Source organism: Erinaceus europaeus, chromosome 18, assembly GCF_950295315.1.
Source record: "Erinaceus europaeus chromosome 18, mEriEur2.1, whole genome shotgun sequence".
NCBI lineage: Eukaryota > Metazoa > Chordata > Mammalia > Eulipotyphla > Erinaceidae > Erinaceus > Erinaceus europaeus.
This window is the reverse complement of record NC_080179.1, coordinates 54,552,942-54,570,497: the sequence shown is the minus strand read 5'-3', so window position 1 is coordinate 54,570,497 and position 17,556 is coordinate 54,552,942. Positions and strand designations below refer to the sequence as shown.

Sequence of the window (17,556 nt, the reverse complement as noted above, 5' to 3'; positions counted from 1 at the left end):
AGTTGTTGGCACTTGGGTACAATTTGTTCCCCCGCCCTAAAATTTTCATTATGTACTCCTATTTATCAATGGGAAAGAGAAAAAGAGTATCACTCTGGCATCTGTGAAGCTGGGTGTCAAACTTGGGAGTTCACACTTAAAAGTCTATCCTATTACCTCTGCTACTCCAGGATGTACATTATAGTCTTTTTGCTAAGTTGATGTTGCAATTTTGTTAGGTATAAAGTGTCTCTTAAATGATACTGAAAAGCATGTTACAAGTGACATGTAATTATAAATTTTTAAATGAACACACTTTTTTAAATAAGTCATCCTTTTAAAATATTTTTTAGTCTTTTTTTTTTTTTTTTTTTTGCCTCCAGGGTTATTGCTGGGGCTTGGTGCCTGCACCACAAATTGACTGCTCCCGGAGACTATTTTTTTCCGTTTTGGTTGCCCTTGTTGTTTTATCGTTGTTATGGTTATTATTATTGTTGTTATTGATGTCATTGTTGTTGAATAGGACAGAGAAATTGAGAGAGGAGGGGAAGATGGGGAGAGAAAGAGAGACACTTGCAGACTTCTTTCACCACTTGTGAAGCGACCCCCCTGCAGGTGGAGAACTGGGAGCTCAAACCGGTATCATTATGCTGGTCCTTGTGCTTCGCGCCATGTGCGCTTAACCAGCTGTGCTACTGCCCGAACCCCTAATATTTTATTTTAATGAGAGAGATATTGAAGGATACAGGGAGAAAGACCGGTGCAGTGCTCAACTCTGGGTTATGGTAGTATCAGGAATTCAACTCTGCATTCCAGAGCCTTAAGCATGAAAGGCTTATGCATAGCCATTATATTATTTCCCTGGACCATTTTTTTTTTAATTCCCTTTTGTTGCCCTTGTTGTTTTACTGTTATAGTTATTGTTTTTGATGTCATTGTTGTCAGATAGGACAGAGAGAAGTGGGGAGAGGAGGGAAGGATAGAGAGGGGGAGAGAAAGATAAGAAACCTACAGACCTGCTTCACCACTTGTGAAGTGACTTCCATTCTGGTGGGGAGCCGGGGACTCGAACCAGGATCTTAATGCCAGTCCTTGTGCCTTGCACCATGTGCACTTAATCTGCTGCGCTACCACCTGACTCCCAAGAAATAAGTACCTTAAGTATAGGTTGTGATTTCTCTGTGGTAATTGATTCTCTAGTTTTTTTTTTTTTTTTTTATTCAAGCAAGTTATTTGAATCATAAATAGAACCTATAGACGTTCATAAAATTACTGATAATTTTACAACTGATTATAACAAAAATGTTTGCATTACAGCTGCCAGTGAAGGAGGAGCCAATGTATTTACTGTGTCATATTTTAAAAATAATGCCTACCTGGCTCAGTCCCCACAGCTATATAAGCAGATGTGTATTTGTGCTGATTTTGAGAAAGTTTTCTGTATTGGACCAGGTAAGGTTTTGTCACTTACTTCTTTCTCCAACTTTGTTATACCTATCATAGGTATGGTTTTAGAAACTCATTTAGGGACTGGATGGTGGTTCACCTTGTTGAGTGCATGAGTACACAATGTTACAATGCATAAGAACCTGGGTTTGAGTCCCCAGTTATCAAATGGAAAAGAAAAAAGTGTGCTTTGACTATACATACCATCTGAAGTATATCAGTTATTGTAGCTAAGTGCAAGTAAGCAGAACTAGCTCTCTTTTTGGGTTGTCCTTTCAGTTTTCCACAAGCACTAAAGAGTAGGCAGTTGCATTCTTGCAGATAATATATTTTGTTGTCCTCTATAGCATCTCACTGCTTTTCAGAGTTTAAAATTTTACCGCTATATACTTTATATATCTCAATTTTCTGAGTTTATTAATCATTTGTTGAATACTACATAAATAGCTTTGCATGAGATGCCAGGTACATAAAGGAAAAATCAGCTAGAGTTCTTGTTAATGTGTGCATGAATGTCAGATGAAATTCTAGCCAGTATTTCTGGTGTGAGATTCTGCAATTCTCATAGACTCCCAAGTACTGATTGTAACTAATTTGAAGCTTTTTGTGGTAGGGGAGTAAACAGTCTGCTTGTTCCCAGGACATTCTAGGACATGCATACATAAAGCAATCACAGGGAACAATCAAATAATTTTCATAGCAAGTAATCAGATTGTGCTGTACAATCAGCAAATAGATGTTAATTATGTAATGCAGTGTAAAAAGAGGGAAAAGCACATTTGCTAGAATTACCGTAGAAGAAAATTTAAACTGATAGAGGTTTTAAGAACAGAATAGATATTCACAAACAGAAATTAAAATAGGCTAGTTCATATTAAATGGGAAGTAAAGGTAGGATTGATTACTAGAAGCATGGAAGGTTTTAGACTTTTTTGCTGTCATATTTATTACAGTAATCACTTAGGAACTGTTGCATGTTACTGAGCAAGCTTATAGGAATATTAACCATGGAGAATAAAAACATTATTATGTGTGAAGGCCTAGGTTCAAACTCCTCAGCTGTAAGGAAGGCTTCATAACTAGTGGGGCAGTGCTGCAGGTACTCTCTTTCTCTTTCTTTCTATGTCTTGCCCTCAATAATTTTTTTAAAAAATTAATATTAATGAGACCAAAAAAAAGTGTGGTCTGGGAAGTAATACAGAAAGTGTTGAATTTTCAAGCATGAGGTCTCAAGTTCCCAAGGAGTACATGCACCAAAGTGATATCTAGTTCTTTCTCTCTCTCTCCTGTCTCTTTCATTAATAAATAAATCTTAAAAATAAAGGAGAAAGGGAGTCGGGCTGTAGCGCAGCGGGTTAAGCGCAGGTGGCGCAAAGCACAAGGACCGGCATAAAGATCCCGGTTCGAACCCCGGCTCCCCACCTGCAGGGGAGTCGCTTCACAGGCGGTGAAGCAGGTCTGCAGGTGTCTATCTTTCTCTCCTCCTCTCTGTCTTCCCCTCCTCTCTCCATTTCTCTCTGTCCTATCCAACAACGACAACAATAATAACTACAACAATAAAACAACAAGGGCAACAAAAGGGAATAAATAAATAAATAAATAAATATAAAAAAATAAAAATAAATAAAGGAGAAAAAGTGACTGCCAGGAACAGTTGAGTGGTATAGGCACCAAGCCCTACTGATAACCCTGGTGGCAATACATACATACATGTAATTTTAAAAAGGAATATTAATTATGCTTTGATGTGAAAGGTGGTCAGAGTTGGAGCTAGGAAGACTAGAAAAAGGAAAGTACAGTAAATATAATATAATCTGAACTAAGGTAATGGCCAGAATATATGTATAATGTTATTTCATTTGTATAGATTTAAGTTCTAACAAGATTTGAGAGCTCACTATATTGAATCTGTTTTTTAATTATTGAGAAAGCAGTTAAAGGTTCTTTATGAGTTTCATTTATTAATTTAAGTTTATTATAGCTTCTATTTTGTGCCTGTAGGAATTTATAATTAGCTTATTAACCCCCCCCAAAAAAAATATGAAATAGATGGTTTATTTAAGGTGTTTCCCAATTTTAAATGATAACCCTAAAATGATAATGAAAATATTACCATTTGTGTACTAATGGAATTTTTTTATTTCTCAGTTTCTCCAAAATTTAAAACACGATTATATGTTTCTTTTATTAATCTTTCAGTATTCAGAGCTGAAGACTCTAATACTCACAGGCATCTTACTGAATTTGTTGGTTTGGACATTGAAATGGCTTTTAATTACCATTATCATGAAGTTGTGGATGAAATTGCTGACACCTTAGTACAAATATTTAAAGGACTTCAAGAAAGGTACTATCTATCTATGTATATATATATATATTATTATGGTTTTAATTACCATTATCATGAAGTTGTGGATGAAATTGCTGACACCTTAGTACAAATATTTAAAGGACTTCAAGAAAGGTACTATCTATCTGTCTATCTATATATATATTATTATAGTTTTAATTACCATTATCATGAAGTTGTGGATGAAATTGCTGACACCTTAGTACAAATATTTAAAGGACTTCAAGAAAGGTCATATATATATATATATATATATATATATATATATATATATATATATATATATATACACTATTATAGTCACACATACCTTGGATCGTCTTAATCACACATTAGTTTAAGTTCTTTAAAAAGTAAAGCATTGGGAGTCAGGCGGTAGCGCAGTGGGTTAAGCACACATGGCACAAAGTGCAAGGACCAGAGTAAGGATCCTGGTTGGAGCCCCAGCTCCCCACCTGCAAGGGAGTCGATTCACAGGCTGTGAAGCAGGTCTGCAGGTGTCTATCTTTCTCTCCCCCTCTGTCTTCCCCTCCTCTCTCCATTTTTCTCAGTCCTATCTAACAACCACAACATCAATTACAACAACAATAACTACAACAATAAAACAACTAGGGCAACAAAAGGGAATAAATAAATAAATATTAAATAAAAAAAAAGTAAAACCTCAAGGGGCCGGGCGGTAGCGCAGCGGGTTAAGTGTACATGGCCTGAAGCACCAGCACCAAGGGCGGAAGGACCCGTGTTCAAGTCCCCAGCTCCCCATCTGTGTGTGTGGGGGTGTCACTTGCCAGGCAGTGAAGCAGATCTGCAGGTGTCTATCTTTCTGTCCCCCTCTCTGTCTTCCCTCCTCTCTTGATTTCTGTCTGCCCTATCCAATAACAACAAAAGCAACAAAATGGGGTCAGGGGGATGGCCTCCAGGAGCAGTGGATTTGTAGTGTAGGCACCGAGCCCCAGTGATAACCCTGGAGGCAAAAAAAAAGCATCAGGCAGAGGAGGAAGCTTAATGGTTATACAAAAACACTTTATGCCTGAGACTCTTAATGCCCCAGGCTCAATGCCCTGTGTCACCACAAACCAGAGTTGAGCAGTTCTCTGGTAAATAACTTGCGTGTGCATGTGTGCATATGTGTGTGTGTGTGTGTGTGTCCCATTAGACTTTCAAATGTAAGTTCATTCAGTCCCTGCTAGAGTGAAGCCTAATACCCCCTTTCATATTCATTATAAATACATAAATACTTTTATTGGGGAAGTTAATAGTTTACAATACAGTTGTTGACACATGGACAAAATTTCTCATGGTAGTTTATCACCATGATAAATGTCTACAAAACACTCATTTCAACAGGTCCTTTCCACCTTTATGTACCAGCACCTCAAAGCCACTCCACTTCCCAAGCCCTTGCCTTCCCTTCCCTCCCCAGAGTTCTTTGCTTTGGTGCAGTACACCAAACCCATTCCAAGTTTTATATAAATATATTTTAAAAGCAACTTTCAGATTGAAACCTGTAAATTATGTTTTTAAATTTAAATTACATATGTATAGATTTCATGTGTGTAAAATTTCTCAGATGATCCCCAGTTAGTGGGAAAAAGTATCCACATTCAAAATACCACTTCTGAGGCTGGGTAGATAGCTTAATAGTTATGCAAAAGACTCTTATGCCTGAGGCTCCAGGCAGTGGCCCATCTGGTAGAGCACACATGTTACAATGCACAAGGACCCAGGTTCAAGTCCCCAGCAACTACCTACAAAGGATGAGCAGTGAAGCAGTGCTGCAGGTGTCTTTCTATTCATCAGTGTGCTTGGGATTTCTGTCTCCATCCAATAAATACATAAATTAAAAAATAAAATTATTTTAAAATAGCTATTTTAAAAAAGTTTGGATTACTCTTGGTAGTTTGAGTTCCTGCTTGATGTCTACAATGTGGGCTTTGTGCAAGTTATTTAACTCTGTGCTTCAGTATTTCTCTGCTTTTATAAGTGGGACTAATACTTCACTCAAAAGTACAAAGTCCTTCTTTAGACTAGTTTCAAACTTTTATTGAATCTGTCTCTGTAAATTAAGCATATGTCAGAAATTGTTAATACTTAGGTCACCTTAACCTTAACACTGAATGCATAGTAAATTTTTTAAAGATTTTTTTTTAATTTCCTTTTTTTATCTTTATACATTTATTGGATAGAGACAGCCAGAAATCAAGAGGAAGGGGGAGGTATAGAGAGAGAGAACCAGAGAGATACTTGCAACATTGCTTCACCACTTGCAAAGCTTTCCCCCTGCAGGTGGGGACTGAGGGCCTGAATCTGGACCCTTGCACATTATAACAGGTGTGCTTAGCCAGGTGTGCTACCACCTGGCCCCCTCAGTAAATACTTAAAAACTAGTACACTGAAGGAATTTTTTTTTTAGGTTGACCTGGTGAACTGACAGATCTTTCTTGATTATAACAATTGTTAAAAGATTAAAGTCAGGTTCTTGTTTTGTTTTTTTTTAATACCTACCCAAAGAGGTGTTTTATGTTTCTGAACTACCCCCACCCCACCCCCACTTGCCACTCCTACCAGAGTACTGCTCAGCTCTGGCTTATGGTGATGCTAAGGTTTAAACCTAGGACTTAGTACCTAGTACCTCAGGCATGAAAATCTTTTTATATAACCATTATGCTCTCTCAGACCTGAGTTTTATGTTTCTAATTGTTCTCTGATATGAGTTATTAAGAAAATTCTTAATCCTATTATAGTAAAAAGCAACATGAGACTGAGGAGTGGTGTTAAATATTTCAACATTTAACTTTCATTTTTTTTTACTTAAATAATTTCTTGGTAACACTTTCCTGGTATATATACCAGTTCAGAGACTGATTTTATATATTATCACACTGACCTCTTGTGGGGAAAACATATTTTCATATTTGTATTAACTAAATCATTGTATAAATAGGTTTCAAACTGAAATTCAAACGGTGAATAAACAGTTCCCATGTGAGCCATTCAAATTTTTGGAGCCAACTTTACGACTAGAGTATTGTGAAGCACTGGCTATGCTTAGGGAAGCTGGTATTGAAATGGGAGATGAAGAGGATCTCAGGTTGGTATTTGTAATTTTTTTAAAAAAACTTCATGATATGGTCTGTAATAGTGTACATGCTAATGAATGACTTTTTTCCCACAGCAATAAACTTCTGTTTTATTATCTTCGGTGTATATTAAGATCACATTTCAGCTCCCAACCTGCAGGGGAGTCGCTTTACAGGCGGTGAAGCAGGTCTACAGGTGTCTGCCTTTCTCTCTCCCTCTCTGTGTTCCCCTCCTCTCTCCATTTCTCTCTGTCCTATCTTAACGATGACATCAATAACAACAGTAATAACTACAATAATAATAGAAAACAACAAGGGCAACAAAAGGGAAAATAAATTTTAAAAAAGATCACATTTAAGATGTGATCTGAAATAGTGTTGTTTTGTGCAAACCATATTCAGTAGTTCTTTGCTTCAATAGTTTTATTTACAAACATATATATGTATATTAAATATATTTATTTATTTTCCCTTTTGTTGCCCTTGTTTTTTATTGTTGTTGTAGTTATTATATTTATTTATTTATTTATTTATTTACCAGAGCATTGGTCAGCCTGGTTTTTGGCAGTGCAGGGATTGAACCTGGGACTTCAAAGCCTCAGGCATGAGAGTCTCTTTGTATAACCATTATGTTATCTCCCCTGCCCTACACATTTTCTACACCCATCTAACAACCCCCCCATATGTAATGCTTGAAGGAACATACAGATTATCTATGATTTTATCATCTAATATATTACCTCTTTTTCTAAATTGTTGTTAGAAAGGATATACAGTAGTCTAGAGCCATCCTTGGGGCATAAAACTGTTAAAATCTCAGGTCTGGCAGTAGCACATCTGGTAAAATACACGTTACCTTGCTGAAGGACCCTGGTTCAAGCCCTCATTCCCACCTGCAGTGGGGAAACAGTATGAGCAGTGAAGTAGTGCTACAAGTTTTGTTCTATCTCTCCCTTCTCTCCCCTATCCTTTTTTCTTACCAGGGTTATCCTCAGGGCTCAGTACCTGAGTGATAAATCCACTGTTCCCCATAGCCTTTTTTTCCTCCTTTCTCTAACAGAAAATAATAGAAAAGGGGCAGATGGGTGGGAGGATAGAACCCTTGCAACACTGTTAAAATGCTGCTAGAGTTTCCTCTTTGTAGGTGGGGACTGGAGACTTGAACCTGAGTCCTAGGGTATGGTGGCTGTATGCTCTGTGGGCGATAACTGTGGAGATAATAAATGAGAGGAAGGAAGGAAGGAAGGAAGGGAGAATAATTAAAATTTTAAAAATATATAGGAAACTGCCATCACCACCACTCGACCCCTCCCCCCTTGACTCTCAATTTCTCTATGTCTGTCAACAGAAGGAAGAGGATCGGGGGAAGACTGCTGGGAACTTAATTCATAGTGCAGACACCACGCCCCAGCAATAACCATGGTGGCAGTTGAAAAAAAATAATAAATTAACTGTTAAGATCTCTTTTATTCACTATATTCATGCAATATTGCTGTCTAAATTCAGACCACCCGATTTACAATCTTGAAACAAACAATGCAGTCTAATAAAGATAAGAAATTGGGGGCGGGCATAGGCAACATAATGGTTATCCAAATAGACTCTCATGCCTGAAGCTCCCAGGTTCAATCCCCCACACCACCATATGCCAGAGCTGAGCAGTGCTTTGATAAAAAGTTAAGTAAGGGGTCCTGGCTGTGGTGCACCGGGTTAAGCACATATAGTACATAAGCGTAAGGACCCACGCAAGGATCCTAGTGGAAGCTTCTAGCTCCCTACCTGCAGGGGGTCCCTTCACAAGCTGTGAAGCAGGTCTTCAGTTGTCAGTCTTTCTCCCTCTCTGTCTGCCCCACCCCTCTCAATTTTTCTCTGTCATATCCAGTAAAATGGAAAAATGACCTCCAGGAGTAGTGGATTGTGTTGGCACCTAGTCCCAGTAATAACCCTGGAGACAATAAATAAATAGAAAAAAAGAAAATTAAAACATTTTAAATAAATATATAAGAAACTGCTACCTACTTATGTTTTACCCAAGAGTTCTAAAGTTAAATATTTAAAACATTAAAAACAACATAATTAAAGATAGTTGGGGTAGGAGTTATTATTGTCATTTTTAACACATTTCTCTCAAAATCCTTTATTTTTATTATTTTTTTTTAAGTGGTCTGGTCTTAAGTATCTCCTTAATTGCTTGATGGCATGCTAAAAAGCAAACCAGAAATTCTGTAATTATTTTAAGTTGGGTAGCATTTTCATAGTATCTCAAAAATTATACATAATTTGTACAAAAGTGAAGACTATGGGGTGAACAGTGACACACCTAGTTGAGCATACATCACATTGTGTAAGGACCCAGGCTCAAGCCCCTGATCCCCACTTATAGGGGGAAAGTTTTGTGAGTGGTAAAGCAGGGCTGCAGGTGACTGTCTCTCTCCCTCTATCTCTCTTCTCCCTCTCAATTTCTGACTGTCTCTATCCAATAAAGATAATAAATTTTTCTTTTTAAAATGACTTGAAAAACTGAGTTGCATTTTATAAGCCTTTGTTAAAGGGCAACAGAATGGAAAGATTTTTGGAGTGAAACTATTTAACAACAATAATAAACCATATTGGTGTAGTGGACCTGTACTATAAATGACATTTCTGAATCTGTCATTGCTAAATTATTTTTATTTTAGTCAATATTTAAATATTATTAAGTAGCAACTATTAAAAGTTAAGTTACCAAGTCAGGTACATTCATAAGTGGTTTCCAGTAGTATTTCTCTCTGTCTCTTTCTCTCTCTGTGTCTTTTTTAAACAAGGAATGAGATAAACAACTGTATGTTAGGTGAATTTTTGTATCCTTCAAATGGAGAAGAGTACCTTATTAACTTAAAACTCTTATAAGTTGCTATTTGATCTTCAAACATCTGATTTCGCATTTCTTTTTCAGTACACCAAATGAAAAACTTTTGGGTCGTTTAGTTAAAGAAAAGGTAGGACTCTTAATACTTTCCATATTTCTTTCTCTAAACTTGCAAACTTATCATGAGTACTAAGGAATTCTTATAAGAGTGGTGTGTGTATGGGGGGGGAGAATGACAACTAGTTTTCATAAAATGGCATATGATTTCAGAACATTTTTTTTGTTTCCTTAGAAAACAAGCAGACTTAGACAGGCTCTACCTAAATTGTTTGAATTGTTTGAATTGAATGTTCAGTTTTTGTACTACGTTGTGTTGTAATATCTCTAGAATTGGTAAGTCAGGTTAGTTAGAAATTTATCCTTAACATGATATGATGTTGTTTAGAAATTATCTTTCCTGAACCTCTGCTCTTATGGTCCTTGAAAGTGATCAAATTAGAGAGCTGGGCAGTGGCGCAGCTGGTTAAGTGCACATGGCGTGAAGCTGCAAGGACCCGTGTAAGCCCTCGGCTCCCCACCTGCAGGGAGTGGGTGGCTTCACAGGCAGTAAAGTAGGTCTGCAGGTGCCTGTCTTTCTCTCTCCCCCCTGTCCTCCCCTCCTCTCCATTTTTCTGTCCTGTCCCAACAATAACAATAAACAATAAGGACAACAAAAGGGAAAAAATAGCCTCCAGGAACAGTGGCACTTGTTTTTTAAAAAAAGTGATCACATTTTCTTTTTTGCTTCTTATATATAGAACTCTTCTTTCATTCCCTTTTTTTCCACCCAAGGTTATCACTGGGGCTCAGTGCCTGCACTCCAAATCCACCGCTCCTGTGATCATTTTTTTTCATTTTTTTTTTTTTTTTTTATTGATAGGACAGAGAGAAATTAAGAGGGATGGGGAAGACAGAGGGAGAGAGAGACACCTGCAGACCTGTTTCACTGCTTGTGAAGCGACACACCCACCCACCCATCCCACCCCCGCCTCAAACCAGGATCCTTGCAGGTCCTTGTGCTTGGTACTATGTGCGCTTAACCCAATTCGCCACCACCCAGGCCCCCTATCTCATTCCTTTTTATTTTACTTTATTTTTACCAGAGCACAGCTCAGCACTGGCTAATAGTGGGAATAATAATAAAGGGAATTGAACCTAATAAAGGGAATTGAACCTGGGGCCTGGGAACCTCAGTCATGAGAACCTGTTTGCATAACCATTATGCTATTTCTCCTGCCCTCTATCTCATTTTCTTTTTTCTTTTTAATAATTTATTTATTTATTTATTCATGAGAAAGGAGGAGAGAAAGAACCAGAACCAGACATCACTCTGATACATGTGCTGCTGGGGATTAAACTCAGGACCTTATGATTGAGAATCCAATGCTTTATCCATTGTGCCACCTCCCAGACCACTCTTATCTCATTTTCTAACACCCCAAAGAAAAGGAAAGCTAGGCTTAGTGTAGTCTTTAAAGAAATTATTAGAGAATTGTGTTACAATGTGAAAACAGTCCTTGAGCTCCTCCTGCTGGATGCATTCAAAACTATTAAATTGGAAATCTAGCATTTCTACACTATGTGCACTTAACCCAGTGCGCCACCACCTGGCCCCCAAAAAGCTAACATTTCTGAAACTACATAACATTCTACCTTTAAAATGTTGTTTTAGCAGAGCAGTTCCAGTTTTTCAGTTCTTTCAGATTCCTTTTACTGTCTAATTTTAGCAAAAATCAGTTAACATCAAAATAAATGAAGTGTGATTGCTTCTTAATTAAATGAAGGTCATCCAGAGAATCATAATTCCATCTTTATTTCTTTTCATTGTAGTTTTCACAGGGAAACTACCACATCTAATTTACACAGTTGGACTAAAATTTAAAATATTGAGGACTAGGGAGATAGACTGGCCTGTTAGAGCACTACCTATTAGAGCCTTGATGCCCCAGAGGCAAATTCAATCCCGAGCACTCCTTTGTAACAGATCTGAGCAATGCTCTGGTGCTCTCTCCTCTATTTTTTTTTATTATAATTTTCAAGCTTAAATTATTGGGAAAACAAGAGTTTTGAAAGATGGATCTTTGAAGGATATTAGTTATTCTCAAAATAATTTGTATATGTAATGTAGTTTTTATACAAATATGAGGATATTTGAGGTAATTTAGCTAAAGCAATTATAAAATGCATCTGAAGGATTAAATGAGCTAGCACCTCGTCGTGTGAGACCCAGGTTTGGCTCAGCCCATGGTACTGGCAGCTTTTGTGAGATATCTCTCTATATCTCTTTCTCTCTATAAAAAGTCAGCCCAGAGCAGTAAAGCCCCGGCAGTGACAAAAAGGATTAAATACAACCAGTGAAAACCTAAGGTGTTACTTCAGTATAATTTTTAGTGAGAGAATATTAGCAAAGATATATGCAAAGGGAATATATGCAAAGAGGTTGCATATCCAGGAATAAAAGGCTAATATAGTGTAGTCACTGATTTTCAGTGATGCACACCTGAAACTTAAATGTTATAATTGCTAATTAAAACAAGAAAGATGAATAATTATTTGTACTATTATTAAATGACCAACAGTTCTTAAGCATTAAGTATTAAGAGAACTTACATCATAGTAAATAGTATTGGATACATGTGTTATTTGAGAAACCTAGGATCCTTATTATATATGTAATTACAATTTTGAATACTAAGACTTATGCATTAAGTTAATTACCAAAATGTTGGTCTTTTATTTTTATTAAGCTTATAACTATTTCAATTGTATTTATTCTTTTTGTAGTATGATACAGACTTTTATATACTTGATAAATATCCATTGGCTGTAAGACCTTTCTATACAATGCCTGACTCAAGAAATCCTGTAAGTACTTTTATTTTAAATAATTTGTAGTGGGGAAGAAGGAAAATTTTGGGAGCAGGGAGACAACGGATTAGTTATTAAAACAGGCTAAGGCCTGAGGCTTCGAGGTCCCTGATTCAATCCCCTGCACCACCATGAGCCAGAGCTGAGCACTGCTCTGGTGAAAATATAAAAAGGGAAATTTTGTTGTCATTATACAATGGGGATAATGGTTTTCATGGTTTTCTTGAGTAATTTGTGGTTTCTATATGCATTTTATATATTACTACTATTTTCTGTCAATTCAGATCAACGTGATATTGTGAAATTTGAATATTCTAGCAAATTAGTTCCCCAAATCTGTATTTCAAATTAGTTTCTTCTTCCATTTTTTAAAAAAGATTTATGAGAAACACCATGCATGTTATAAGTAGTACTACTCTATTAACAAACTTTTTAAAAATTTTTTAAAATATTTATTTATTTTCCCTTTTGTTGCCCTTGTTTTTTATTGTTGTTGTAGTTACTATCATTGCTGTTACTGATGCCGTCGTCGTCAGATAGGACAGAGAGAAATGGAGAGAGGAGGGGAAGACAGAGGGAGAGAGAAAGATAGACAGACACCTGCAGACCTGCTTCACTACCTGTGAAGTGACTCCCCTGCAGGTGGGGAGCCGGGGCTCAGATCTTAAGCAGGTCCTTGCGCTTTGCACCACATGCACTTAACCCCCTGTGCTACTTACTGCTGGACTCCCTCTATTAACAAACTTTATCAAAATCATTTTAACATTACTTTGAACTAAGAATTTATGTTATATTCTGGGAGTTAGTCTAAATAACATCTTGCAGGGTTTAAAAATATTTTTTTAATCTTCATTTATTTGTTTATTTATTTCATTTATTTATTTAATCTTCATTTATTTGATAGAGACAGCCAGAAATTGAGAGGAAGGGGGAGACAGAGAGGAGATAGACATCTGTAGCACTGTTTCACCACTTGTGAAGCTTTCACCCTGCAGGTGGGGACCAGGGGCTCTGGGTCCTTGTTCACTGTAACAGGTGCACTCAACCAGGTGCGCCACCACCCGGCCCCCAGTTTTGTTTTGGTTTTTTTTTTCCTCCCACTGCAGTTATTCCCAAACTTTAAGGTTCATCAGAGTCACTTTTTTATAATTGAGATTGCTTGGGGGGGGGGAGGTCCCACCAATTAAACCATTTGGTCTGGGGTGTGGTTTGATAATTAACATTTCTAACATGAAATTTCTAACTGAATTTTTGGTCCTGGAATCACACTATATATATTAAAAAAAACATTATGGGAGGTCGGGCGATAGCGCAGTGGGTTAAGCTAACGTGGCGCAAAGCACAAGGACCGCCATAAGGATCCTAGTTTGGCTCCCAGCTCCCCACCTGCAGGAGAGTTGCTTTGCAGGTGGTAAAGCAGGTCTGCAAGGTGTCTGTATTTCTCTACCCCTCTCTGTCTTCCCCATCTCTCTCCATTTCTCTCTGTTCTGTCCAACAACAAACGACATCAACAACAACAGTGATAACCACGGCAAGGCTACTACAGCCAAGGGGCAACAAAACGGGGAAAAAAGGTGGCTTCCAGGAGCGGTGGATTAATGGTGCAGGCACCGAGCCCCAGCAATAACCCTGGAGGCAAAAATTAAAAAAAAAAAAATTATAGGGCCAGGCGGTGGCACACCTAGTTAAGTGGACACAATACAGTACACGAAGACCTATGTTCAAGCCCCTGCTCCTCACCTGCACGGAGGATGAAGCAGGGCTGCAAGTGTCTCTCTTATCTCTTTCCCTCTCCGTCTCCCTCATCCCTCCTCAATTTCTCTCTATCTCTATCTAATAAAATACATAGAAAACATTTTTAAAAATTATGTTGAGGGAGTCGGGCAGTAGCGCAGCGGGTTAAGTGTGTAGCGCAGTGGGTTAGACGCAAGGACCTGCGTAAGAATCTCGGTTTGAGCCCCCGGCTCCCCACCTGCAGGGGAGTCACTTCATAAGAGGTAAAGCAGGTCTGCAGGTGTCTGTCTCTGTCTTCCCCTCCCCTCTCCATTTCTCTCTGTTCTATCCAACAACAATGGCACCAATAACAACAATAATAACTACAACAATAAAACAATAAAAGGGCAACAAAAGGGAATAAATAAATAAAATAAATATTTTTTAAAAATTATGTTGGGGTCCAATGGTGGTGTACCTGGTAGAGCACATATTTTGCAGCTCATAAAGACTCGGGTTTAAAACCTTGGTCCCCACCTGCCTGGAGAAAGCTTCACAAATGGTGAAGCAGTGGTAAAGCTATCTCTCACTGCCTCTTTATCTCTCCTTTCTCTTTTTCTATCCAGTAAATTATGTATATATAAAAGTAACCACTACTTTATTGAAAGATGGGAGTCTTGGCAGGGAGTGGTTTAAGCTATAAATTTAATGTTAGTTTTGCTTTCCTTAAAATAAAAAAGAATTTTTGAAAGTTGGGGGAGAAAAAAAAAAGCTAGCATCTAATGCCAAGAGAAAGCTTGCCAGGTAGAGCATGTATACTCATAGCCCAGGTTCAAGCCCCAGCACTAGGCGATGCTATGGTGGTATGGTGTCTCGCCCTTTCTTGCTGTCTCACTCTGTTTTCTGTTTCTATATATAAATTGTAAGTAAAGTTAAAGAATGATAAAAATCATACTTTATGTTTTTCTTTTCTTTAAGTTCTACCTTTGAATGAGATTATTTTCTGTTTATTTTTCTCATTTTGGTTTATCTTATTTAACGTTATTCCTTTAAGCTCCACTCAAAGCAGAATGAGGGGATAGAGATAGCATTAGGTTTCTGATGAATGATAGTGAAAAGACCCTAAGTTAGGAAGGAGAGTGTTTTGTAGACACCTATCAGGGAGATGAGTTGTACCCATGTGTCAACCACTCTACTGTACTTCATTAGCAACCTCTATAGAAGGAAGGGGGGGAGGGGATAAAGATGAGAAAAGGAAGGGGGGAAGCTCTTGTTGATAACCTGAGGTTCCACAAAGTGTACCCCAAAATCACACCATACTCTGAGACATTTCAGGTTATAAAGTGAAGTACGAGTCAGCACTACTTCTTAAAAATCAGATATGATGGGACCAGGCAGTGGCACACCTGATTGGTCACACATGTTACAATACACAAGGACCCAGGTTCAAACCCCTCATCCCTACCTGCAGGAGAGAGACTTCATGAGTGGTGAAGCAGTATTGTAGATGTCCTTCTTTCTCCCTATCTCTTCCTTCCCTACTGATTTCTTTCTCTCTCTCTATCCAATAAGTAATAAAGAAAGAAAATATTAAAAAAAAAAAAAAAAACCTTCTGAGAGACTGTTGAGCTACTTACAGAAATTAGTTTTTTTTATCTTTATTCTTTGGATAGAGACAAGCCATAAATGGAGAGGGAAGTGGAAGATATAGAGGGAGAAAAACAGAGAGACACCTGCAGCAATGTTTCACCACTTGCAAAGCTTTCCACCTGCAGGTGGGAGCTGGGGCCTTGAACCCAGGTCTTTGTGCATAGCAATATGTGCTCTCAACCAGGTGTGCCACTGTCCGGCCAAGCTACTTACAGAAATTAATAACAAAAACAAAAAAAGATGAGAAAAAGGCATCACAAAATTTCTGATAGAGGCAGTGAAAGTTTTATTCAATCCTTACTGGTTTGATCCTGTTGTAGAGAAACAAATTAGGTTTTTAAGAGCAGTTTATCATTAATTGTATGAAAATCTGAATTTTCTCCAAATATGTTTATGTATTGAGTTGTCAGAAGTTATGATGCATTTTGGCACAGGAAAACATAGAAAAATTGTGTTGGGAGTCGGGCTGTAGCGCAGCGGGTTAAGCGCAGGTGGCGCTAAGCACAAGGACCCGCATAAGGATCCCGGTTCGAACCCCGACTCCCCACCTGCAGGGGAGTTGCTTCACAGGCGGTGAAGCAGGTCTGCAGGTGTCTATCTTTCTCTCCTCCTCTCTGTCTTCCCCTCCTCTCTCCATTTCTCTCTGTCCTATCCAACAACGACAACAACAATAATAACTACATCAATAAAACAACAAGGGCAACAAAAGGGAATAAATAAAAATAAATATTAAAAAAAAATTGTGTTGTGACTTTTCCAACAACACAATAAGTAGAATGATAACCACATGAAAAGTACTAGGGTTTTGTTTTTTCTTCTGCAGAAAGAGTCCAATTCTTATGATATGTTCATGAGAGGAGAAGAAATACTGTCAGGAGCTCAAAGAATACATGATCCTCAGCTGCTAACAGAGAGAGCCTTACATCATGGAATTGGTAAGCAAATGTAATTTAAAGGGTAATGTGTATCATAAAAGTAAAAAATTTTAAAGAACTCACAGAAAGTATCATCATTTATTTCTATATTTATTGAATGGTAATTACTTTCATGCTTTAAAAAAAAGCTAAAAATAAGATGATAAAGTTATGTTTTTTTTTGTTTTTTTTTAGATTTGGAGAAAATTAAAGCATACATTGATTCCTTCCGTTTTGGAGCTCCTCCTCATGCTGGTGGAGGCATTGGTAATAGTCCTTCAGTATTATGATGATGTTTCCAACCCAGATTTCATTTGGTGAAGTGTTTCAGTTCTAATTAAATTTCTGCAGCATTATAATACAAAAAATGAATTTTACTTATAATTGTTTACAGATAAGTCCATGAGAGCTTACTATAGTGCAAATTAATTTTATGAGAATTTTTTGTTATGACTAAGTAAAAATTTTGATTTCCAAAGAGAACAGAAGAGCTAACTTGTGTTCTAAAATATAAGTTCTAGTCATTCTTTTTTTCTTCTCAAAAATTAAAGGTTTTATAAATTTGAGTGTCCTGTTCTCTCTCTACATACATAAGTTCATTTAGATTAGCCAGAATTAAAGTTTTCCCTCCAGTTAACTCAATTTGCTGCTAAATGTTTTTGTTGAAAT

At 37.4% G+C, this 17,556-nt stretch overlaps 1 protein-coding gene across 3 annotated transcripts in view; it reads left to right on the top strand.

Annotated features, from left to right (window-relative positions):
• DARS1 (aspartyl-tRNA synthetase 1) overlaps positions 1-17,556 on the top strand; it is a 70,436-nt gene that overhangs the window by 49,677 nt on the left and 3,203 nt on the right. For 2 of the 3 annotated variants that reach the window (XM_007525016.3, XM_060178049.1), the window contains 7 exons: positions 1,297-1,431; positions 3,625-3,772; positions 6,720-6,866; positions 9,791-9,833; positions 12,527-12,607; positions 16,797-16,908; positions 17,083-17,154. In XM_007525016.3, coding sequence (XP_007525078.1) covers positions 1,297-1,431; positions 3,625-3,772; positions 6,720-6,866; positions 9,791-9,833; positions 12,527-12,607; positions 16,797-16,908; positions 17,083-17,154 — 738 coding nt within the window. The remainder of the gene's footprint in view (positions 1-1,296; positions 1,432-3,624; positions 3,773-6,719; positions 6,867-9,790; positions 9,834-12,526; positions 12,608-16,796; positions 16,909-17,082; positions 17,155-17,556) is intronic. The other variant, XM_060178048.1, reaches the window with a different exon arrangement.